The following is a 26,318-nucleotide window of genomic DNA, read 5'->3' as shown; positions in this document are numbered from 1 at the left end:
CAGAAAAGCCAGATGAAGAGTATATACCTCCATTTCTCCTTGGGCTTGCAACTCGAAGCGAGATATCTCACGAGATCAGAGTAGAAACCGACACCAAATTGACCAATCATGCTCACATCCACGCCGGCTTGGAGTGCCTCCATGAACTCCTTGGTGCCAGACCATGCGATAGTGTCCGGTTTTAGTATTGTTCTTGATGAACACTTTCCATGGGCGGGTAGGTGAGAGGAGGCCTACGTTTTCAATCACGAAAGGTAAGGTTTAACTTCATTGAAAGCACAGAGGCGGAGGAGATGTCAAGAGGAGATGGGTGTTCAGGTCGCTGGGACATGGTTCGCCTCCACGACGCCGTCGCAGGCCGCCGTCTTCGCTGTAGTTGTCTCCATCATTGGGGCCGGCAAGAGGAAGGGCATCGTGGGCTGCACGTTCCTTGGGGCTGGCGAATCGACCAGGCTACTGCAGACTCGGTCGATGGAGGTTGGGGGAGGCAGAGGAAGGCAGCCGCTTGGACATGGCTTTTTACGCCGCCGCGCCTTCGGCGCCAGGACCGAGTGCTTCCCTTCTGGCGGCGTCGATGATGGTCGGGCGGAGGAGGATAATGTGGAGGAGTTTGCTCAGAGGTTGGAGGAATCGATTCTCGAGCTTCAGCAGCAACAAGGAAATGGAGGAGACACATCCCTGTTCTCTACTTCCTTTTGCCTCAACATGAGCTCACCGCTGTCGTTGAGCAAGCAAGAGCCTTCAACGGAGCCCCCGTGGGTGCCGGTGAGGTCGGAGCTGCTGGACTGGCCCGGCCAGATCGTGCCAGCGAGCGTGGAGAAGAAGCAGGTGGTTTTGATCCTAATCGGGGGAGGAAGGGGCATCGATCCAAGAAGGGGAAGAGATCCAGGAAGGGGAAGAGGGAGATGAGGCTAAGAGAGATGGTCAAGAGGTTTAGGTTTAGGTTTAGGCTGAGAGAAGCGGCGCGATATTAGTTTAGGTTTGGAGGAACTTTGTGAAGTGTTGTAAATTTTGGTTGGTGGAAAAATTAAATTATTTTTTTTGGTTCATTAACACCGGGTTTTAAAAACCACTGTTAAAATCGGTGTCTATTAACAAAAAAAAAGGCGCGCATAGACATCGGCTAAAAAACCGATGTCTATGAGCGAAAATCTGCGCTCATAGACACCGATTTTTGGAAAAACTGGTGTAAAATACTCAAAGACATCGGTTTTTGCTTAAAACTATTATTGTTCCACCGATGTCTATGAGGGTTTTTCTTGTAGTGGCACCAATGCTCGATTTTTAGAAGAAGATTATATAATGAACCATAAGCCCATGAGTGAAATTGTTCTAGAAGAAATTAGAGAGGACACGCCTAATTTAGTACCAACAGTGCAAGATGAAATATCACAAGAAACTGCAACACGTATCACAAATGATACACAACAACAGACAGTGTCTCGTCATAGTGCGAGGATTGTTAGGCAATCTAAAAAATTCATGTTTTTGGGAGAGTCTTCGAACTTGGTCCTAGGTAAACATGAACCTGATCCCAGAACATATGACGAAGCACTCCAAGATATAGATGAAGCATTTTGGCAAAGAGCGATGAATTCTGAAATAGAATCTATGATTCTAATAAGGTCTGGGAGTTTGTAGAACCACCAAATGGTGTAAAAGCCATTGGATGTAAGTGGATCTACAAAAGAAAAAGAGGGGTAGATGGGAAGGTGGAAACCTTCAAAGCAAGGCTTGTAGCGAAAGGGTACACTCAGAAAGAGGGAATCGATTATGAGGAAACTTTTTTACCGGTGGTCATGCTTAAGTCTATCCGGATACTCTTATCCATTACCGCTCATATGGATTATGAGGTTTGGTAAATGGATGTCAAGACAACTTTCCTTAACGGAAGTCTTGAAGAAAACATCCATATGAAGCAACCAGAGGGGTTCATTGAAAAAGGTAAAGAGCATCTAGTGCGCAAGCTAAAACGGTCGATTTATGGATTGAAGCAAGCTTCAAGATCTTGGAATATCCGGTTTAATGAAGTAATCCAATCATATGGATTTATTCAGTGTCCGGATGAGTTTTGTGTATACAAGAAATGTGATGAAAACGTGGTGGTATTTCTTGTACTATACGTAGATGACATTTTGTTAGTTGGAAACAATATCAAAGTGTTTTCGGAAGTAAGGGTATAGTTGTCCAAGCAATTCGATATGAAGGACTTAGGAGAATGCGCACATATTTTTGGGATCAAAGTAATAACGGATCGCAAGAAAAGGATACTGTGCTTGTCCCAAGCTTCATATATTGATACAATCCTAGCTTGTTTTAGCATGCAAGACTCCAAGAAAGGTTTTCTACCTTTTAGGCATGGAGTAGCTTTATCTAAAGAGATGTCTCCGAAGACATCAAAAGAGATAGATGACATGAAGGCAGTTCCTTATGCTTCAGCTATCGGAAGCCTAATGTATGCTATGTTGTGCACGAGACCGGATATCTGTTTTACTATGGGCATGGTTAGAAAATATCAAAGTAACCCTGGACAAGGATATTGGACTGCTGTAAAGCATATATTAAAGTACCTGAGAAGGACTAGAGATTATATGCTGGTTTACCAAGCAGATGATTTGCTCCCTGTGGGTTACATGGATTCTGACTTCCAATCAGATAGGGACAAATAGTAAGTCAACCTCGGGGGTTTTGTGTTTACTTTAGAAGGTAAAGTCATAACAATGGAGGAGTGTTAAGCAGAGATGCTTTTTCGGACTCCACCATAGAAGCTAAGTATGTGGCAGCATCTGAGACAATCATAAAAGCTGAATGACTCAGAAACTTCATGATGGACTTAGATGTGATTCCTGGTGTGACCAAAATTATTACAGTATATTGTAATAATAAATGGTGTAGTAGCAAACTCGAAGGAACCACGAGCCTATATGCTAAGTGTAGTTGTTTAATTAATTTATATTGTAGATAACAAGGTGTGTGGTGTCACACACAAAAGATCATGTTATCAATTCCTTATAAATTATAAACAGTAGCTCACGACTAAGATGGAAAGAAACAAACCATTGGAAAAGTCGTAGTGTAATTTGGTATTAGTTTATCTTAACTATAAAATTACACTAGTACACTCTGAGTGTATTGAGCAGGACCATTTAAGGTAAGTTCTTTTTATACTAACTTCATAAAAGAACAAGACCTTTGTTATTATGGAAGTGTGTGCTCTTAATCCTGATATAATAACAAGTACATATATCTAGTATTTATTTCTTTGACTTATCAAAGGGTGCGATTTAGTTCGATAAATCAATAGGTCCGATAAGTTGAGAAATGATATTATTTATAATGTGTGTTGTTGATTATAGAAGAAAACTGTGTCATAGTAATCTAGGTTGATGATGCCCCCAAGAGGAGCTCATAAGGATTGTCATGTAAACCCTGCAGGTGGACTTAGTCCGACATGACGATAAGGTTGAGTGGTACTATTCTTGGAGCTAGATATTAATTAAGTGAGTTGTCAGTAACTCATTTAATTAGTGGACATTCGATATCTTAAACACAGGGAGATTAACACACTCATGATAAGAAGGAGCCCAAAATGTAATTTAGGATTGGTGCGGTAGTTCAATAATAATTCTTTAGTGGTATGAATTATTATTGATGAAATTAAGTTCGGTGTTCGGGGCGAATACGGGAAGCTTAATTTTATCGGGAGACCAAAACTAATTTCTCCTCTCGGTTCCTATCATAGTATCTTATTTATAAAGTATTATATCCACCCATACCCACCTTCTTACCCATCTTAAGGTGGTCGGCCAAGCCAAGCTTGGAGCCCAAGCTAGGGCCGGCCAAACCAAGGTGAGTTGGTTTCATTAGGTGGCCGACCCTAGCTTGAACCCAAGCTTGGTGTGGTCGGCCACATTAAATTAAAAAGGATTTTATTTTTTTAAAAATCTTTCTTATGTGGAAGCCATGGTTTTAAAAGAGAGTTTAAAATTTAAATCTTTTCTTTTATAGCTTTCTACAAAAGATTAAGTGAAAGGTTTGATATCTTTCCTTATTTGTAGTTAAAAGGAAGATTTTAATTTTTGATAAAACTTTCCTTTTTTGTAACTATTCTCATGATTTAAAAGAGAGTTTTAAAATTTAATCTTTCCTTTTATAGTTTCTACAAAAGATTAAGAAAAGATTTGATATCTTTCCTTATTTATAGATTGAAATGAGGATTTTAATTTTAGAGAAAACATTCCTTTTGTAAATCATCCACATGTTTTAATAGAGAGATTTTAATTTATAAAAGTTTCCTTTTATGACCAACCATGAAGGGAATTTTTTAAAGATAAATTTTTATTTAAAAATTTCCGGAAACAAAATAAGAAGTTTTAATTTTGTGTTTAAAACTTTCCTTATTTGGAGGGATTAAGGTGGCCGACCATATAAAGTTTGAAAGGGAAATTTTATTAAACTTTCCTTTCATTGGCAAAGAGAATAAGGAAGTTTTAATAAAACTTTCTTTATTTGCCAAGACCAAGGAATATAAAAGAGAGGGTAGAGGTACCTCACCTCATAACAATATCTCTTCTATTAGTTCCTCTCTTCCTTGGTTGGTGGTCGGCCCCTCTCTTCCTCTCCATCTCCTATTCTTCTTCCTTGGTCGGTGACATCTTCATCTCAAGGAGTTTTTGTTGGTGGCCAGATATTGTTAGAAAAAGAATGAGAGATAGGAGGCTTTGTTTCTAGCATTCCTTGGAGCTTGGTGGTGGTAGTCGAACCTCATTTTCTCTTGGAGTTCTTGTGGTGGACGAAACTTGTTGGAGAAGAAGGAAGCTTGGGTGGTTCTCGTCTTGGTAGATTGTCGCCCACACGGCGCCCGAGATAAGAAGAGGAATACGATAGAAGATCAAGAGGTTGTTGCTTACAAAGAAAGGTATAATTAGTAATTCTATTCCACATCATGCTAGTTTTCTTTATATAGTTTTTGAAATACCAAACACAAGAGGCATATGATTCTAGGTTTCAAATTTGTGATTCGAGTTTGTGTTCTTTTATTTTTTTTTCCAATCTTGTGATTCGATTGCTCCTTTTAGTTAAACCTAGGGTTACCATAAGTAAATTAAATATTAAATTTCATTGAAAGGCTTTATCTAGGAAGTGGTGGATGCTCCCATACCCAATAAGGCCTAGTGCCTCACCATGTTTAACCTGGAAGCCAATATCTGAAATTAATATTTAATTGAATTTATAACATGGGTGGATTTGGATCAATAATGTTAAGTATCGTTTACGATCCAAGTCTAAACCTCTAAGAACAGATAAGTTAAATTTGGAATCAATAATGTTAAGTTCCGCTTGTGATTCCTAATTAAATTTCTAAAGAACACAATAGGTTGTTAGGAATGGTTCAGGACTTGTACAAAATTTTTGTACAGGGAAACCGGTACGATATTCCGAGTATCAACCAATAGAACACACTTTCCACTATGAAATACACTCCTTCTTAGAACAATCCAGAGGTGGAGAAACTTCTACAACTCAAGAACAAGAAATACAACTTGAAACAAGAAGTAAATACACAAATAGAAATGACAAACCTTCTTGCTTGATCTCTTGTTGCTTGTGAATGCCTCTTGTAAGCTTGCAACTACAGCAACACTTCAGCCCTAAGCTTCCAAGAACTGGTGGAGAAGATGGAGAGAAGTGGAGAGAATTTGTTGTGTGAGCTCTAAGTGAAATGGTCATAAAAAATCCTTTTCTAGGGTTACCGTTGGCGCCTTTGTAATGCCCTGGGGGTGTGCCTGTCCGATAAATGAACAACATCTCCCCTCTTATGACAATGTGTGAAACCTAGGTATATTGCCACAAGGCTGTATAAATATAATAACTACATCCTATACAGTTGGAAACAAACACAATGGAAGACATAAGATAACTACGTAAATCATAAAATGACTACTTGCGTGCCAACACAGCTTAAATACAACACGTATCATAACCAAGATCAAAATACACTACAAGACCAATTATTACGCTAACAAATCCAATGCTAAAGCATAGGTAAACACAATAGAAAAAATAAAGCGAAAAATCCCGATGAGTCGTGGGTTTGGCGGACAGAAACTCCAAGCGACTCTATAAATCCTCTATTTGCTATTTATGGAGAGAAAAATAGTAAAAGGGGCGGTGAGTACAAAACACTCAGCACGTATAAGATAGATACTGCATGATTAATATAATGTGAGGAGATCAAAGAATGCAGTTTCATGTAAAATACTTACTATAAAAGTAATAGCGCTGATATAATCGTCTGCTAACTAAATACATAACCAAGAATAAAATACTCCACTAACTTGCTCAATAAAGTATAACCAATATCCCAGGAGTACATACTGTACATCCAAACCTGCACGAACAAATACATAACCGCCATATAACAAGCATATAACTAGTCATGACTAGCGCAACAATATACGATCATGAATGGTCTTATGGGTGGTGAAGGTATACAAATAGTCATTATTTGCCGGAGAATGTTCTACCACAAATGATCCCGTAGGCGGACAACATGAGATAGCTATCTAGCTTCTCAGCTACTGACTGTGGGAGAACGCTCTACCACGGATGGTGCCATGGGTAGTTAGGGTATATAAATAGTCACCGTTTACAGGAGAAGACTCTACCACGAATGGTCCCATGGGCAAATAGGATACATAAGTGGCTACTGCCTGTGGGAGAATGATGTGCGTAGATTATATACACTTTTATGCATATTTTGACACACATCTACTTGTATTTTATGAGCATAATCTATATTTATCATACCCTATTTTATTATAATATCATATTTCTACTCCTTTTGTTTAGAGATCTACTCTTTGTTATTTTAATTGATAGGACGTGTTTTCAGAGAAAAAATGGAGGAAAAAGGCTTAAAACTTGAAGTCAAAGGAAAAAGCATGCTCACACGAAACATACATAAAGGAAAAGACTTTCAAATTGGAGATTTAGTCAAGAAATACACTCTAGCCATGTTCCTTGACACATGCATGATCCTATGGAAGAAATTTAATGGAAAATGAAGCTCAAACAGAGTCTAGAGTCTCCAAAAGGTCTGGGTCGTGCCTATAAGGCACAACCATGTGAAGATCAAGTTTTCTCCATGCTTTAGCTGTGTGGATTTAAACGGCCGTGTCATGGCAGTGTCAGGCCCATGTAGAATTTTCTACACTATAGATTAAAAGTAAAATAACCATAACTCTTTGTTAGGTTGGATTTATTGGCTGTTTTTTATATCAAAATGTAGATAACTTCAAGATCTACAACTTTATTGAAACTTCAACCAGATAAAACAACATCTAGATGGTCTAAAAGGCATTTCCATGAAAATATAGCCATGCAAGGCTATGCCACAACTGTGTGAATCCACACGACTGTGGATTTTCCAGAGCTCAATTGCAGTGAGGCCATGCCTTTTGACAAGGCCGTGTCTCACCTCCAAGGACCAACTTTATTCATGCTGTGTAGATTCCATACGGCCGTGCGCTAGTTCCAGCAGCCAAGAGGCTTTAGCCGTGCCCAAGGGGCACAACTGTGGCAGGGGCTGTGCCAGGCCCATGTCCATCCCTATTTAAGGGGTTTTCTCTCATTTTCACTCATCTTGAGATCTTGGGGAAGGGCTCTCTCCCTTTAGGGAGCCCTAGCCTTCATCCTCGCTGATCTTCACCGATCCGTCCACCTACGGAGCAAGAGAATGCCTCCAAGGACGCCATGCTTTAAGGATAAGCATCCTCTTCTCTCTCAATCCATGTTTTGAGTTGTAGATGTTATATTTTTCATCTCTTCGTTGTAACTCCTTTACAATGGAGTAGATCTCTAGATCTGGGATATAGGAAGTAATTATGTTGTGATGTTGATGTATGAACTTGTATTTAGATATTTTCCTATGCAATGATGTGTTTACTACTTGTCCTATGTGTTATGCCTTTTATGTGTTTGACAAAATGTGTGAATGATATAAACATGTAGACGTCAAAGGTTTGTCTCTATGTTAAGGTTGCTACTAGACTAGATAATCGAGGGATCCTTAGTGACAGAGGATACCCATTCAATTAGACATATTATGCCCTTAATGACAAAGGACATCGATACTTACTCACTTTCTAGAGTAAAACGATCTTAACATAGGGACTAATTCTTATTAGAGTATTATAGTTGAAGTGGATTTTCCAGTGCTACTGTTAGGAAGTGACTATTTAATCTAGGAACATATGATCAGGAGGCCCTAGTGATAAGGATTCCCTTGGACTTTCTAAGTTACCTCTCTACTTAATAGCGTTAGAACTTGGGTAGACTCTCTGGTGCAACCTATGCAGGAGTTGTGCTAGACTTTAGTTAGAATCCCTACACGAGTGTAAGCTTGGAGTTAAGTAGATGAACAATGCATAGAGACATTAACTAGCATTATAATGAAATCGAAATCCTAGCATCTATCATCCATCTCCTTCCAAGATCATCTCTTATTCCTTCTCTCTCTACTTCTCCTTAATCTTTCTCTTACTCTCCCTTTTCCAACCAACCTTTCATTTGTCTAGGGAATTTTCTGTGCAAAATCAACTAATGCTTAATCAACAGTCCCTGTGAGATCAATATTTTTATTACTAACGATGTAGCCGTGCACTTGCGTTCGTAACAAGTTTTTGGTGCCATTGTCCGGGACTATTCACATTAACATTAGTTGATTAACATATGAGTTACTCTAGACTTGTTAATAGAATTTTTATTTCCTTTTTTGTTTTTATTTTTGCATTTATTTTTCTTGTCATTAGTTTATAGTTCAATTTTTTTCCTTTTCCTAATTTCTACATTTTCTTACTTATTCTTAATTCTGCATTTTTATTTTTCATCATAATTTGATTTAGATATCCTTAAGCACTAATATATCAAGCAGGCTTTTAAGAGAATTTTCTGTACTCATTTCTGCTAGATTATATCTCCTATTGTGCAGCCTCAGATTGAAGTAAAAAGTTTCTAACTACACCCAAAGTTAATTATCATGATACAATGTCACAAATTTGGAGGAAAAGTATCATAAAATCCATACTTGTACCTTGAAAATTTTCTTGAATATTGCAATATAGTAAGCTATGAAAGAGTGTCAGTGGAAGCAGTTTGATTGATGATATTTCCCTTCAGTATCAAGGATAAAGCAAAGGCTTGATTACATTCTCTCCATCCTCAAAGCATTACAAGTTGGAAACAATTAGAGTAGAGATTTTTGAATCACTTTTTCCCTCTAAACATAACTGTTTACACGAGGAATTGCATTACAAATTTTGCTCAGGCAGATGGAGAATCATTATTTGAAGCATGGGACAGATTCAAAGGTTTATTTTAACAGTGCCCCCACCATGGTTTAGAAAGATGGTTGTAATTGCACATATTCTATATGGAGATTTCTTTTTCAGATAAGTCATTATTGGATTCATCTGTTGGAGGTTCTTTGATAAACAAAAGTGTGGACGAAGCATTCATATTAATTAATCAAGTGACATTGAACCTTCATGAATGGTTAGATAAAAGTTGGATGAAATTTTCCTCGAGAACTTCAGAAGTGCAAGCCATGAAGGGAAACAAGCTTGCTAAATAAAATACAATTCAACCATCCAAGAGTTTTGAAAATCTCAAGTCACAAAATGAGGGGTTCGAACAATTGGAAGCAAAGATTGATAGCATAATTTCAAAATGGTTCAAACATGACCTCCCTCCTACCCAAACAAGGTCTAATGAACATTGTAATGATTTTAAGTTGAGAAGTGGCAAGAATCATGAAGAACTTCTAGAGAAGGACTTGTATAGAATTGAGGAGAAGAACAATAGAAAATTACAAAAACTCAGTTTCATTACTCCAAAAAGTGTCCAAAGGCTACAAGTACCTTTCCCTCAATGATTAATCACACCATCACTAGACAAGCAAGTTGGACCTCTGCCACAAGTTCAAAGGAAATATGAGAAAAAGAAAAAGCAATCCTTCCAAAGACCTCCACTATGGATTCATTTTCCACAAAGGCTAGTTGGGGGGGGGGGCAATAAAGATGAAGATTTTGGCAAATTCTATGATATCAATATAGTTGAGTACAAATTTCTTGATATGTATAAATATGAGGTCTCTTCAGATGAGGAGTGTAATGATATTGAAGTAGTCAACATGTTTTTAGATCTACCTCCTTGGTTTACAAGGCATTGTAGTGGAATAGAATTTTCAAATGATGATTGTGATGAGGTAGATCAATTTAAGACTACAAGCTAATTGAAGTTGTTGATTCTCCTATAGATGATATTGATCTCGGTGCATTGTTCAGCAGTGTATGTGATGATGTTAGCGATATGGAAGGAAGTGTAAGGAGCTATGTTGTGGAAGAAGCATCTCAAGAATTACCTCCTTTGTCCACATAACCTTTAAGTTTATGAGAGTTGTAATAATTGAACATATTGTGGATTAATGTATAGGGACTTATGCAAAAATAGCAGAGTCTCAAAAATCACAACCTTTAGTTAAAATACCGCTTGAGCTAGAGCTAGAACCATCATTTGATTTAGAAGAAGTTACATCCACTTGTTTAGTACTTTCAGGTACCTCTCAACAATGTAAGGTTAGTATTTCTAGTGATCCTTTAGAAAATTTCATAAAAGTACCTATAATCGATTTTGTAGGATGAGATTCATTTTTTCATTCATGCTTTGTTATATTTAATATGATTCTAGTTCTTTCTTATATTACATGTTTGTGGGAGGTATATTTTTCTTTTGCATGTGTAGATTTCCCTTGGGCAAAAAATTGGAAGCTCACTCTGAACCGTCTTTGACCACTTGAAAGAACATTTAAGAAGACGAAGATGGAGAGAGCGATACTTCACTTTATATCTCCTGTCATGAAAGCTCTCTGCATAATAAGAGCCCTTGGTAAGAGGGTTTTAAAATATCTTAACCCTTCAAGAGTGAGATTTTGATGAGTCTAATGAGGTGGTCAAGCTAATGATCTAAAATAAGCGCTTCTTCGGAGGCAACCCAAGTTCAATCTTGTTTTCATTTGGTTTCTTTTTAGTTTCTTTTCTTTATACATAATAACTCATATCTTCTATTTAATTTTTCTTGTCTATCTTCTTTTTCTAGGATTCAAAGTTGTGGAAGAATGTGAGCATTAGATAGAGGAGTATCTTCAAGCACATGAATGTCAACCATTTGGAGTTTATCACTTGGTAACTTCTTTAATTTCAAAAATCTCCTCCATATTTTATTTCTAGTTTTCATTTGGACAATGAAAATTTAAGTCTAGGGGGATGTGTTGGGTTTAGTTTAGTTTTTGTCATATTCTTTAGTCTTTGCACATTTCCTATTGCATAATAAAATTTTTGTTAGCTGCATCACTCATCATGTCAATGTTGTTTGTTCCTCATAGTAAATTGCTAGCATGTTTCATCTAGATATTTATGCTATGTGATTTAGTATGCTAGCATGTCTATTGATCTATGTTTTCCTATCTATAGCAGCATGAAGTGAGCATTGTTATTACTAGAAGAATTTGAATGTGTTAGTTAGAGCCCTAGAGCCAATCATTTGATGATTGTATTATGGACTTGTTGTATCATATTCTTATATAAATAAAAGTATTTGTTTTTGGTTATTATACTTACTTGTATTGGTGCCAAATAAACTAAGTTTAATAGCGTCCTTGAGTAGAGAGTTCTTACCTATATCAATCGGTTAGTTGAACCGATAGTGAGATGATATAGGGAACACTACTCTTAATCATTCCTAGTCGAGTATTAATATTCAGGGATAATGTTAATGCAATAAGACTAGCATGTAGGTCAACTCGATGACTTGATCTCACAAGTTATGGATATAGAGATATCAAGTTGACACATGGGTATGCATTAGAGAATGTATACTGAATGATCTGCCATGAGAAATTATCATGAATCGTTATATGAGTGTCATATACTTTCTCATGTGGCTATTAGTATGACTACTAGTCCTTATACCTGAAGTCACCATGGATCCCTACATAAGAAGTTATGTACTTTGGTTTCGTCAAACGTCACCCGTAACTGGGTGGACTATAAAGGCGATTACTGGGTATGTAACGAATTATGCAGAGGGATGTGAGTGATGTAGATTGGATCTATCCCTCCTATATGACGGGAGCGACATCGATATTCTTGATAGAGTGAGACCACGAAGTGCATGGCCATGCCCAAATGAGTCAATATGAGATATTGAGCTCATTTGATTTAGTGAGTCTACTTGGAGTTCAAGATTTAGATTGATTAGAGGATGACACGGTCTATGCCTCACATTGATCAATCTAGATGTCTTGGATAGAAGGACACTTGTCATATATTGTGAGGAGTCACAATTAGTAGTCACAAGGTGATGTTGGATCTCAACATTCTTATAACTTGGGTAGTAATGATGTGTTGCTAGATACCGCTCATTACTTATTCTTCTAAATGGGTTTAGGAGCATTGCCAACGTTATAAGAACCTATAGGGTCACAGACAAAGGGCAATTAGATGGAGATTAGGTTCATTTGATGAACCTAAAGGATTAGGTTCATGTTATGAACCAAATTGGATTAAGAGTAATCCAAATTATGTTAATTGGGTTGGACTCAATTTGGTTCATGTGTTAAGTGAGTCTAATTTGGACTTAGACTCATTGAATCAATTTAATTCAATGAATAGAGATTCATTAAATTAAAATTGACTTGAACCAATGGTTAGATTTGATCAACCATGGGAGAGAAGTGGTCAAGTTTGACTTAACTTGAGAGGAAGATGAAGAGTCAAGTTTGACTTGACTTTATGCCACGTCATTGGTGAGTTGGCATTGAGTGGGCCAATGATGATGCTCCACATCATCATGGTTACTTAAGTGAGATGCCACCTCATGGGAGTTACCAAGAGTTGTGGCTCTTGGTATCCCATGGAGGTTACAACCTCCACTAAAGTGGCCGACCACTTTGATCTCATGTAGAGAGTTTCATTTTTTTGTGGTAACTCCCATCTTCTTCCTCTCTAGCTTTCTCCTTGCTCTCCCTCTCCTCCATTACTGATCTCTAAGGTTGCTAGCACATCCTTAGAGATTTTTCTCCATCTCTTGCTTGTGTGTGTTGGAGTGTATACTGAAAGCCTAAGCTTTGTAAACATTCATTATGAATAAAGAGTCACATTTGGTCAAATTTTCTACATTTAGTTGTAGTTGTTCAATTAATTTATATTGTAGATAATATAGTATGTGGTGTCACATACAGAAGATGATATTATCAGTACCTTATAAATTATAAACAGTAGCTCACGACCAAAATGGAAAGGAACAAACCATTAGAAGGTCGTAGTGTAATTAGGTATCAGTTTATCTTGACTGTATAATTACACTAGTACACTTAGTGTGTATTGAGTAGGACCATTTGAGGTCGTTTCTTTTATACTGACTTTATAAAGAAACAAAGACCTCGGTTATTATGGAAGTGTGTGCTCTTAATCCTGATATAATAACAAGCACATATATTTGATATTTATTTCTTTAATTTATCAATGGGTGAGGTTTAGTTCGATGAATCAATAAGCCCGATAAGTTGGGAAATGGTATCACTTATAGTGTGTGTTGTTTATTATAGAAGGAAACTGTGTCCTAGAGATACTAGGTTGATAATGTCCCCAAGAGGAGCTCATAAGGATTGTCATGTTAAACCCTGCAGGTGGACTTAGTCCGACATGACGATAAGGTTGAGTGGTACTACTCTTGGACTTAGATATTAATTAAATGAGTTGTCAGTAACTCACTTAATTAGTGGACATTCGATATCTTAAACACAGGGAGACTAACACACTCATAATAAGAAGGAGCCCAAAAATATAATTTGGGATCGGTGCGGTAGTTCAATGATAGTTCTCTAGTGGAATGAATTATCATTGATAAAATTAAGTTGTGTGTTCGGGGCGAACACGGGATGCTTAATTTTATCGGGAGACCAAAACCAATTCCTCCTCTCGGTCCCTATCGTAGCCTCTTATTTATAGAGTTCTATACCCACCTATACCCACCTTCTATACCCATCCAATAGGGGCCGGCCAAGCTAGCTTGGGAACAAGCTAGGGCCGGCCTAGGTATAAGATTGGGTGGCCGGCCCTAGCTTGAACCCAAGCTAGTAGGGCCGGCCAAAATAAAATTAAAAAGAATTTTTAATTTTAATTTTTATTATGTGGAAGAAATAATTTATTAAAGAGAATTTAAATTAAAATTATCTCTCTTGTAAAATTTACAAAAGATTAAAGAAAGAGATTTGATCTCTTTCCTTATTTGTAGATTGGTGAGATATTTTATTTTCTCTTTAAAAATTATTCACATATTGTAAAATTAAAATTATGGAAATTTCTTTTTATTAACCATGTAGAGATTTTTAAAGAGAAATTTTATTTTTTAAAATTTTCGGAAACAAATTAGGAAGTTTTAATTGTTGATTAAAACTTGTCCAATTTGTTCTCCAATGATGTGGCCGGCCATGAGATTGTAATTGGGGAAATTTTATTTTATTTTTTCTCAATTAAATCATGACAAGGAAATTGAGGAAATTTTATTGTAATTAAATTTCCTAATTTGCCTAGGACAAGGAATATAAAAGAAGGGGTGAGGGTGGCTTCATGGAACTAACCTCTATTGTTTTCTCTCCCTCTTTTCCTTGGTGTTGTGGCCGGCCATCATCCTCTCCCTCTCTTCCTCTTGTGGTGGCCGAATACTACATCCCTCTTGGAGTTCTTGTGGTGGCCGGATACTACTTGGAGAAGAAGAAGAAGAAGGAGAGAAAGTTAGCATCTCTTGGAGCTTGGTTAGTATTTTGGTTTTCTTCTTTGGTGAAGTTCTTCCTTTGTGGCCGAACCTTGCTTGGAGGAGAAGAAGGTGGTTGGTGGTTTCTCATCTCGGTAGATCGTTGCCCACACAACGTCCGAGGTTAGAAGAGGAATACGATAGAAGATCAAGAGGTTTTTCTACAAGGTATAACTAGTAATTTTTATTTCCGCATCATACTAGTTATTTATGGAAATAATGCCAAATACAAGAGGCTTACGTTCTAGTATTTCGAATATGTTTTTCGAAGTTGTGTTCTTTTGTTTTATTTTTCCTTGTGATTTGATTGTTCTTTTTGGTTAACCTAAAGTTATTTTAGGAAATTAAATATTAGCTTTCTATAAAAGGTTTTGTCTAGTCGGTGGTGGTTGCTCCCATATCCAAGAAGGCCATGTGCCTCGCCACGTCAGTACTGGGAACCAATTATGGAAATTAATATTTAATGGAATTAATAACTTAAGGAGACTTGGGTCGAACGTGTAAAGTTCCGCAGGAGATCCAAGTCAAAACCTAAAAGAACAAATAGATTAAGTTTTGGATCAAACGTGTTAAGTTCCGCAGGCGATCCAAAATTTAATTTAAAAGAACACATGGTAGCTAGGAAAAGGTTCAGACCTTTGTACAAAATTTTTGTACAGTGGAACCTATAGGTTTTCTGAGTAGCAACCAACAGTGTGGATACACATAGAGAAGTGTCTACTTTGACACTTTCGAGATCCGGCGAACCGAGGACGAGCGGGATTGCGAAGGGCTTCGCATCAAGGGTATAACCTTTCTTCTTTGTAGATCTACTGTAGATCGAGGTTTAGAAACTCGTACTCGTAAGTTTTTCGAACATTTTTTATCTTCGCATGGATCCGGTGGCGGGGGTTTCGGGGTTTCCGCGACGCGAAAAAACGGTTTTCGCGGCCCGAAAAATCCAACAGTGGTATCAGAGTCACGTGCGAAGCTTGTACGAGTTTAGTTTTTGTTTTAATGACAAAAATGTAGTACTGTAACATTCTGTAAATTTCTGATTTTTATAGGTTTTATGGGTATTTTTCTCGTAGAAGCGAAGCACAAGTGTTTCGACACTTGTAGGCTTCGACTACCGAGAAGGTTTTTCCGAAACGGCAAGGTTTCGCCCCAAAACTTTTTGGGACAGCGGGCTAAGGCACTGTAGGATCGCTAAGGAACCCTCGCGATGGTTAGATCGTGGGTAGGGGCGCTTCTCCTAGCCCCGCAAGGGGATTCGTTCCGCGATTGCGCCCGAAAACTGCTAAATGGGACCGCCGGGAAATTTTACTCGTAAAAATTATAAAAATTAGAATTAAAATTACAGAAAATTATAGAAAAATACATAATTTAGAATTATGTATAATTTGTGATAGTCATGGCCCAAAAGACCCAATTGGATTGGTATATTTTGTGTGTAATTCATAATACGGCCTGCGTGCCGTCATGTGATTGTGTGTGCTGTATTGTTTGATATGCGACCTACGCGTCATGCCTTTCTCTATTTATTCTTATTGTAAATTAGTTTAGACTCGAATGTAACTCGAGTTTCAAAATTGTAATGTACAAAATTGGAGCGGTGGAAGGTCCACTCGCGACGGAGTTACGAAAAGGGCGCGAGCAACACAAGGTGGTCAAAGGGAGGAGCTTAAGAAGCTGTTGACCCTAGGTTGACCATCTGATCTTTTCATTGGCTTGAGAAGATCGTCGTAGGGCTATGACTAATCACAAATTAATTTAATTAATTGCTTGTATATATGTGATGCATGATTAAGTAATTAATTAGTGCCTAACGATTAGATTAGATCTAAGTCATGCACATGATGCACCCTTTCAATTAGATTAGATCTATCGAGTATATGATACGCATCATCGTTTAGATTAGATCTAAATCACGTCAACTCTAATGCCTACCGTGTCGTGATACCTATCACTACCTCGATCACATGTGTTGTTGAATCTGCCAAAGCAGAGCAACACATATTATCTTGGTAGGGTACGGAGGGACAATCTTGGTCCCGCTTATCAATGCATGGGCGAATACAAACTCAATTAGATTGAGTATTCCTAGTTAACTCGGTTGGATCGAGTACAACTATAGGCATTCTTTCAATGGTTGGAAAGATAGGACATAAATCACATTTATATTAATTCTTGGGTGTATTAGCCAAAGCTAACTCAAGTTTTAATATAACTGCGGATAATGATCCTATAAACCAAGAGTTGCATAAAGATGTAATTGGTAAATCGTTACCTACCGATCATACTAAATCTTGGGCGTATTAGCCAAAGCTAACTCAAGGGTTAATATGATGTGGATCTTTTCCCACATGAATTATAGAATTCAGTGGGAGCATCATTTAGTTAAATGCCTAATTAAATGATTTAAAAGAATATGATATTTATTTTCTGCATTTTTCTGTTGTAGATAACCATGACGTCGAATATGAACTCCTTCTCCCTACGTTCTGTCCTTGAGAAGGACAAGCTCAATGGAGCAAATTTCCTGGACTGGTACAGGAACTTGAGAATAGTTCTCACCCAGGAACGTAAACTGTACGTTCTGGAGCAGCCCATTCCGGAGGCTCTTCCTGCCAATGCCCCGCGAGCTGACAAAGATGCTTACAAGAAGCATCAAGATGACGCATTAGATGTTTCCTGTCTAATGCTCGCAACCATGAACTCTGAGCTTCAGAAGCAACACGAGTTAATGGGCGCTTACGATATGGTTGAACATCTTCGTCAACTATATCAAGGACAAGCGCGGCATGAGAGATTTGAGATCTCAAGGGCACTGTTTCAGTGCAAGATGTCAGATGGGGCTCCCGTAGGCCCATATGTACTCAAAATGATTGGGTACATAGAAAACCTACAGAGGTTGGGATTCCCGCTTGGCCAAGAGCTGGCCACTGACCTGATCTTGCAATCCTTGCCGGATAGCTATAGTCAGTTCGTTCTAAACTACAATATGAACGAAATTGACAAGCCACTGCCCGAGCTGCTTAGCATGTTAAGAACTGCTGAGCTGAACCTTAAGAAGGCAAAGCCCCACTCTGTTCTGATGGTTCAGAAACACAAGGGCAAGGGCAAGCCCAAAGGCAAAGGAAAGTCCCAAGCCAAGGGCAAAGGCAAGGCACTGAAGCCTAAAGGAGGGGTCGCCAAGGATGCTACCTGCTTTCACTGTGGTCAGACCAGTCATTGGAAGAGGAACTGCAAGGTGTACCTGGAAGATCTTAAGAAGAAGCGAAGTGAGACTTCCACTTCAGGTATATATGTTATAGAAGTCAATCTATCTATTTCTTCATCATGGGTATTAGATACCGGATGTGCATCTCACATTTGTACTAATGTGCAGGCGCTGAGAAATAGTAGGGCATTAGCGAAGGGCGAGGTGGACCTACGCGTAGGCAATGGAGCACGAGTTGCTGTTGTTGTTGTAGGGACTTATTTTCTATCTCTGCCCTCTGGGCTTGTATTAGAGTTGGATGATTGTTGTTATGTGCCTGCATTAACTAAGAACATAATTTCAGTTTCTTGTTTGGACAATAAAGGTTTCTCTTTTATTATAAAGGACAAATGTTGTTCTATTTATTTAAAAGATATGTTCTATTGTAGTGCACCTCTGATGAACGGACTCTACATTCTAGATCTTGAAAGCCCTATCTATAACATAAATACCAAGATGTTCAAGTCAAATGACCTAAACCAAACCTATCTCTGGCACTGTCGCTTAGGTCATATAAATGACAAGCGCTTATCCCAGCTCCATAAGGATGATTTGCTGGACTCATTTGATTTTGAATCTTATGATACGTGCGAGTCATGCCTACTAGGCAAGATGACCAAGACTCCATTTAGTGGGCACAGCGAAAGAGCGACTGATTTGTTAGGACTCATACATAGTGATGTATGTGGCCCTTTCAATATCGCTGCTAGAGGCGGTTATAGGTACTTCATCACATTTACTGATGACTTCAGTAGATATGATTATGTGTACTTGATGACACATAAGTCAGAATCCTTTGAAAAGTTCAAAGAATTCAAGAATGAAGTACAGAACCAGCTTGACAAGAGTTTTAAGATACTTCGATCAGATCGAGGTGGAGAATACCTTAGCCATGAGTTTCGTGACTATCTAGTTGAGTGTGAGATTTTATCCCAACTCACTCCTCCTGGAACACCACAGTGGAATGGTGTATCCGAAAGGAGGAATCGTACCCTATTAGATATGGTACGATCTATGATGAGTCACACAGATCTTTCGACATACCTTTGGGGCTATGCTCTAGACACGGCAGTTTTTATACTCAACCGAGTTCCATCCAAGGTCGTGATAAAGACACCATATAGGATATGGACTGGGAGAGATGCCCAGGTGTCTTTTATGAGGATTTGGGGTTGTGAGGCTTACGTTAGACGTCAAGTCTCAGAAAAATTAGGATCCAAATCTGACAAGTGCTACTTTATTGGATATCCCAAGGAAACTAAGGGATATTACTTCTACATTCCCAATCAGCACAAGGTAGTTGTGGCAAAGACTGGAGTCTTTCTAGAAAGGGACTTTGTTTCTAGAAAGACTAGTGGGAGTACGTTCGATCTTGAAGAAGTTCAAGATGTGGACCATAGCACTGAAGCCTCGATGGAAGTTGAACTGGAACCACAAAGTGTTATGGATGATGTTGTTCCACAAGGAGTTGAGGAACAACAACCAGTTCAAGTAGACATACCTCTTCGCAGGTCTGATACCTGAGAGATATTCATTTCTCTTGTCTGACCATGATGACGTTGTGCTCATAGAGAATGAGCCTACCACCTATCAGGAAGCTGTGATGAGACCAGATTCCGAGAAATGGCTTGAAGCCATGAGATCCGAGATGTAATCCATGTACACCAACCAAGTATGGACTTTGGTTGATCCACCTGAAGGGGTAAAACCCATTGGGTGTAAGTGGGTCTTTAAGAGAAAGACTGACATGGATGGACTTATCTATAAGGGTCGCTTGGTAGCTAAAGGTTTCAAGCAGATTCATGGTATTGACTATGATGAAACCTTTTCTCCAGTAGCGATGTTTAAGTCCATTCGGATCATGCTTGCTATTGCAGCTTACCATGACTATGAGATATGGCAAATGGATGTCAAAATCACATTTCTGAATGGAAACCTGCTCGAGGATGTGTACATGACACAACCTGAGGGTTTTGTAGATCCACAGCATACTAGCAAAGTATGCAAGCTGCATAGGTCCATTTATGGACTAAAGCAAGCTTCTCGGAGCTGGAATCTTCGATTCGATGATGCGATCAAATAGTTTGGTTTCATCAAGAATGAAGATGAACCTTGTGTCTACAAGAAGGTTGTAGGGGATATAGTTGTCTTCCTCATATTGTATGTGGATGACATACTACTCATTAGGGAAGGACATCCCTTTGCTTCAGTCTGTCAAGACCTGGCTAGGGAGTTGCTTCTCAATGAAGGACTTAGGTGAGGCATCCCGCATTCTGGGGATACAGATCTATAGAGATAGATCTAAGAGATTGCTTAGCCTAAGTCAGAGTACATATATTGACAAGGTACTCCTTCGGTTTGTCATGCAGAACTCCAAGAAGGGATTTCTGCCAATGTCACATGGCGTGAGTCTTTCGAAGACTCAAGGTCCCTCTTCTAGAGAGGAGAGACCGCATGGATCAGATCCCTTATGCCTCAGCCATAGGATCTATCATGTACGCCATGCTATGTACTCGACCTGATGTCTCATATGCTTTGAGCATGACGAGCAGATACCAGTCAGATCCAGGTGAAAGTCACTGGATAGCGGTCAAGAATATTCTTAAGTATTTAAGAAGGACTAAAGAATATTTCTTGATATATGGAGGCAATGAGGAGCTAGCTATAAAGGGTTATAGTGATGCCAGCTTCCAGACCGACCATGATGACTATCGATCGCAGTCAGGGTTCGTATTTTGCATAAATGGTGGTGTTGTGAGCTGGAAGAGTTCGAAGTAGGACACAGTAGCTGATTCTACGACAGAGGTCGAGTACATTGCTGCATCAGAGGCAGCAAAGGAGGCAGTTTGGATCCGCAAGTTCATCACTGAACTTGGGGTGGTTCCCAGTATCGCTGACCCTATTGAACTCTATTGTGACAACAATGGAGCTATAGCATAGGCGAAGGAACCTCGCTTACACCAGCGGACCAAACACATACTACGGCGCTTCCATCTCATTCGAGAGATTATTGAGAGAGGAGATGTGAAGATATGCAGAGTACCTATAGAGGCTAACATCGCAGATCCCTTTACCAAGACTTTGGCACAGAGGAAGCATGATGGTCACACTAGGTCATTGGGGCCTAGAGCCTACACTGATTGACACTAGTGCTAGTGGGAGATTATTAGTTAGAGCCCTAGAGCCAATCATTTGATGATTGTATTATAGACTTGTTGTATCATATTCTTATATAAATAAAGGCATTTGTTTTTGGTTATTATACTTACTTGTGTTGGTGCCAAATAAACTAAGTATAATAGCGTCCTTGAGTAGAGAGTTCTTACCTATATCAATCGGTTAGTTGAACCGATAGTGAGATGATATAGGGAACACTACTCTTAATCATTCCTAGTCGAGTATTAACATTCAGGGACAATGTTAATGCAATAAGACTAGCATGTAGGTCAACTCGATGACTTGATCTCACAAGTTATGGATATAGAGATATCAAGTTGACACATGGGTATGCATTAGAGAATGTATACTGAATGATCTGCCATGAGAAATTATCATGAATCGTTATATGAGTGTCATATACTTTCTCATGTGGCTATTAGTATGACTACTAGTCCTTAGACCTGAAGTCACCATGGATCCCTACATATGGAGTTATGTACTTTGGTTTCGTCAAACGTCACCCGTAACTGGGTGGACTATAAAGGCGATTACTGGGTATGTAACGAATTATGCAGAGGGATGTGAGTGATGTAGATGGGATCTATCTCTCCTATACGACGGGAGCGACATCGATATTCTTGATAGAGTGAGACCACGAAGTGCATGGCCATGCCCAAATGAGTCAATATGAGATATTGAGCTCATTTGATTTAGTGAGTCTACTTGGAGTTTAAGATTTAGATTGAATAGAGAATGACACGGTCTATGCCTCACATTGATTAATCTAGATGTCTTGGATAGAAGGACACTTGTCATATATTGTGAGGAGTCACAATTAGTAGTCACAAGGTGATGTTGGATCTTAACATTCTTATAACTTGGGTAGTAATGATGTGTTGCTAGATACCGCTCGTTACTTATGCTTCTAAATGGGTTTAGGAGCATTGCCAACGTTATAAGAACCTATAGGGTCACAGACAAAGGGAAATTAGATGGAGATTATGTTCATTTGATGAACCTAAAGGATTAGGTTCATGTGATGAACCAAATTGGATTAAGAGTAATCCAAATTATGCTAATTGAGTTGGACTCAATTTGGTTCATGTGTTAAGTGAGTCTAATTTGGACTTAGACTCATTGAATCAATTTAATTCAATGAATAGAGATTCATTAAATTAAAATTGACTTAAACCAATGGTTAGATTTGATCAACCATGAGAGAGAAGTGGTCAAATTTGACTTGACTTGAGAGGAAGATGAAGAGTCAAGTTTCACTTGACTTTATGCCACCTCATTGGTGAGTTGGCATTAAGTGGGCCAATGATGATGCTCCACATCATCATGGTTACTTAAGTGAGATGCCACCTCATGGGAGTTACCAAGAGTTGTGACTCTTGGTATCCCATGGAGGTTACAACCTCCACTAAAGTGGCCGACCACTTTGATTTCATGTGGAGAGTTTCATTTTTTTGTGGTAACTCCCATCTTCTCCCTCTCTAGCTTTCTTCTTGCTCTCCCTCTCCTCCATTACTGATCTCTAAGGTTGCTAGCACATCCTTAGAGATTTTTCTCCATCTCTTGCTTGTGTGGATACACATAGAGAAGTGTCTACTTTGACACTTTCGAGATCCGGTGAACCGAGGATGAGCGGGATTGCGATGGGCTTCGCATCAAGGGTATAACCTTTCTTATTTGTAGATCTACTATAGATCAAGGTTTAGAAACTCGTACTCGTAAGTTTTTCGAAAGTTTTTTTATCTTCGCACGGATCCGGTGGCGGGGGTTTTGGGGTTTCCGCAACGCGAAAAAGTGATTTTCGCAGCCCGAAAAACCCAACAGAATGTTGGTCGAGTTTTAGGATCTCTTCACATTATACTTGACTTTGATGGTAAATATTTTTGAAAATAGTCATTATTCATAGAACCAGACTAGTACTCTTGCTTCTATGGTAAACTCTCAACTACATTTTGGTTACTGGATGAACTCAGATTATGCAAGCTCATTTGAAAAAATCAATCCCAAAAAAAAAAGTGAAGGTTTGTTCAAGTTTGATACTTTGCAAACATTCAGAAAAAAATATATAATAAGGGATAAAAAAATAGTTATCATGAGTGGAAACTAGTAATTCACCCTTTTGAGACCAAGTTAGGTTACTGGGGAAATGAATGCTATATTTTTCTTAATACTAAGTATTCCTTTGTGACCTTATGTAGACAATGCATAGCGTTTTTAATGGGGGACAAACTTTGCATGTGGTAGGTAAGTGCCTACCGCCGGAAGTATAAGGAATACGGTTAAATAAAAAATTGATTAGGCTTAGAGATTGATACTTGAGAAAGTTAAGCCACTCATCACACTGAACATGGAGAATTTCTACTTAGGCCACACTCAAATAATTTTTGTATCATGCTCATCAATGAAACTATATAATAGGTTTATATTGATTCATTAGGGATTATTACATGCTATCTACACACATAAATCTAGATTGTGAGTTTTATTTGAGGACAAGCAAAGGTTTAAGTTTGAGGGTGTGATGTGCATAGATTATATACACTTTTATGCATGTTTTGACACACATCTACTTATATTTCATGAGCATAATCTATGTTATTGTACCCTATTTCAATATAATATTATATTTTCACTCCTTTTATTCGGAGATCTGCTCTTTGCTTATTTTAATTGATAGGACGTGTTTTTGGAGTAAAAATGAAGTAAAAAAGGCTTAAAACTTGAAGTTAAAGGAAGGAGCATGCTCACACGAAATATACATGAAGGAAAAGGCTTTTAAAATACCTTCAAATTAGATATTTAGTCAAGGAATACACTCTAGCCATATTTCTTGATACGTGCATGATCCTATGGAAGAAATTTGATAGAAAACAAAGTTCAAAGGAAATCTAGAGCCTCCAACAGGTCTGGGTCATGCCTATGATGCACGCCCATGTGAAGATCAAGTTTTTTCCATGCTTTGGCCGTATGGATTCACATGGCCATGCCATGGTCATGTCAGGGACGTGTGGAATTTTCTACACTACGACTGAAAGTAAAACTATCATAACTTTTTGGTTGGTTGGAGTTATAAGGCTATTCTTTATATCAAAATATAGATAACTTCAAGATCTATAACTTTACTAAAGACTTCAACCAGAGAAAATGATTCCTAGATGGTCTAAAAGGTGTTTCTATGAGAGCACAACCATGCCATGGCCGTGTGAATCCACACGACCATGTGGATTTTTTAGAACTCAATTGGAGCGGGGTTGTGCCTTTTGGCATGATCGTGTCTCACCTCCAAGTACCAATTTTACTCAAGCTGTGTGGATTCCACATGGCCTTGCACTAATTCCAGCAAGCAACAGACTTTGGCCATGCCTAAGGGGCACGACCATGGCAGGGGTCATGCTAGGCCCATGCCTAGCCCTATTTAAGGGGGTTTTTCTCCCCTTTTCACTCATCTTGGGATCTTGGTGAAAGGTTCTCCCCCTTGGGAGAGCCCTAGGCTTCATCCTTGTTGATCTTCACCAATCCATCCACCTCCGGAGCAAGGAAACACCTCCAAGGATGCCACACTTCAAGGATAAGCATCCTCTTTTCTCTCAATCCATGTTTTGAGTTGTAGATGCTATATTTATCTTGCAACTCCCTTGTATTGGAGTACATCTCTAGATTTAGGATGTAGGAAGTAGTTATGTTGTGATATTGATGTATAAACTTGTATTTGGACATTTTCCTATGCAATGATGTGTTTACTACTTGTTCTATGTGTTATACCTTTTATGTGTTTGGAGAAATGTGTGAATGGTATAAATATGTAGACATGAGAGGTTTGTCTCTATGTTAAGGTTGCTACTAGACTGGATAACTAGGGGATTCTTAGTGACAGAGGATATCCATTCAATCAGATATATTATGCCCTTAGTGACTGAGGGCATCGATACTTATCCACTTTCTAGAGTTAAAAGATCTTAACATAGGGACTAATTCTTATTAGGGTATTCTAATTGAAGTGGATTCTCCTGTGCTACCATTAGGAAGTGACCATGTAATCTAGGAACGTATGACTGGGGGTCCTAGTGACAGGGATTCCCTATTAACCCGACTTCCTATGTTATCTCTCTACTTAATGGCATTAGAACTTGGGTAGACTCTCTAATGCAACCTATGCGAGGGTTGTGCTAGGCTGTAGTTAGAATCCCTACACGAGTGTAAGAATGAAGTTAGGTAGATGAATAATGTATCGGGACATTAACTAGTATCGTAACGAAACTGAAATCCTAGCATCTATCATCTATCCCCTTTCAAGATCATCTCTTATTTCTTCTCTCTCCTTCTCCTTAATCTTTCTCTTACTCTTCTTTTTCAACCAACCTTTCATTTGTTTAGGGAATTTACTGTATGAAATCAGCTAGTGTTTAATCAACAGTCCCTATAAGATCGATATTTTTATTACTGATGAAGTAGCCGTGCACTTGCGGCTTTGTAATAGATAACACTCTACCACAGATGGTCTCATGGACAGACAGAGTATATACATATACCAAGTGTTGGGATGTATACTATAAGCCTAGCTTTTGTTTGAACATTTATTTTGCAATATTTTGAAATGAGAATCACTTTGGTCAAATGTCTGCATTTTATATTTACATATTTGTCAATGCAGTTGTCTATTTAATTTATATTGTAGATAACATGGTGTGTGGTGCCACACAGAAGATCATGCTATTGGTTCCTTATAAATTATAAATAGTATCTCACAACTAAGATGGATTCGGACAAACCATTGGAACAATTGTAGTGTAGTTTGGTATTAGTCTGTCTTGACTATAAAATTACACTAGTACACTATGTGTGTGTTGAGTAGGACCATTTGAGGTTGTTCGATTTGTACTGATTACGTAAAAGAACAGAACCTCTGTTATTATGGATGTGCATCCTCTTAATCCTTATATAATAACAAGCACGTATACTTAGTATTTATTTCTTTAACTTATCAATGGGCGAGATTTATTTGTTAAATCAATATGCCCGATGAGTTGGG

The 26,318-nt window shown here is 38.4% G+C and overlaps 1 protein-coding gene and 1 non-coding gene across 2 annotated transcripts in view; one reads left to right on the top strand and one right to left on the bottom strand.

Annotated features, from left to right (window-relative positions):
- The first annotated feature begins 306 nt into the window (after nt 1-306).
- LOC122029208 overlaps nt 307-26,318 on the top strand; it is a 34,307-nt gene continuing 8,295 nt past the window's right edge. Inside the window, exon 1 of the mRNA XM_042588147.1 lies at nt 307-828. Coding sequence (XP_042444081.1) covers nt 307-828 — 522 coding nt within the window. The remainder of the gene's footprint in view (nt 829-26,318) is intronic.
- On the bottom strand, nt 9,297-9,402 carry LOC122030757. The gene has a single exon (XR_006125595.1). It is a non-coding gene; the product is annotated as a small nucleolar RNA R71 (small nucleolar RNA).

Source organism: Zingiber officinale, chromosome 10B (genome assembly GCF_018446385.1).
Source record: "Zingiber officinale cultivar Zhangliang chromosome 10B, Zo_v1.1, whole genome shotgun sequence".
Taxonomy (NCBI): domain Eukaryota; kingdom Viridiplantae; phylum Streptophyta; class Magnoliopsida; order Zingiberales; family Zingiberaceae; genus Zingiber; species Zingiber officinale.
The sequence above is the reverse complement of the archived record's forward strand: the minus strand, read 5'-3'. Positions and strand labels throughout refer to the sequence as shown.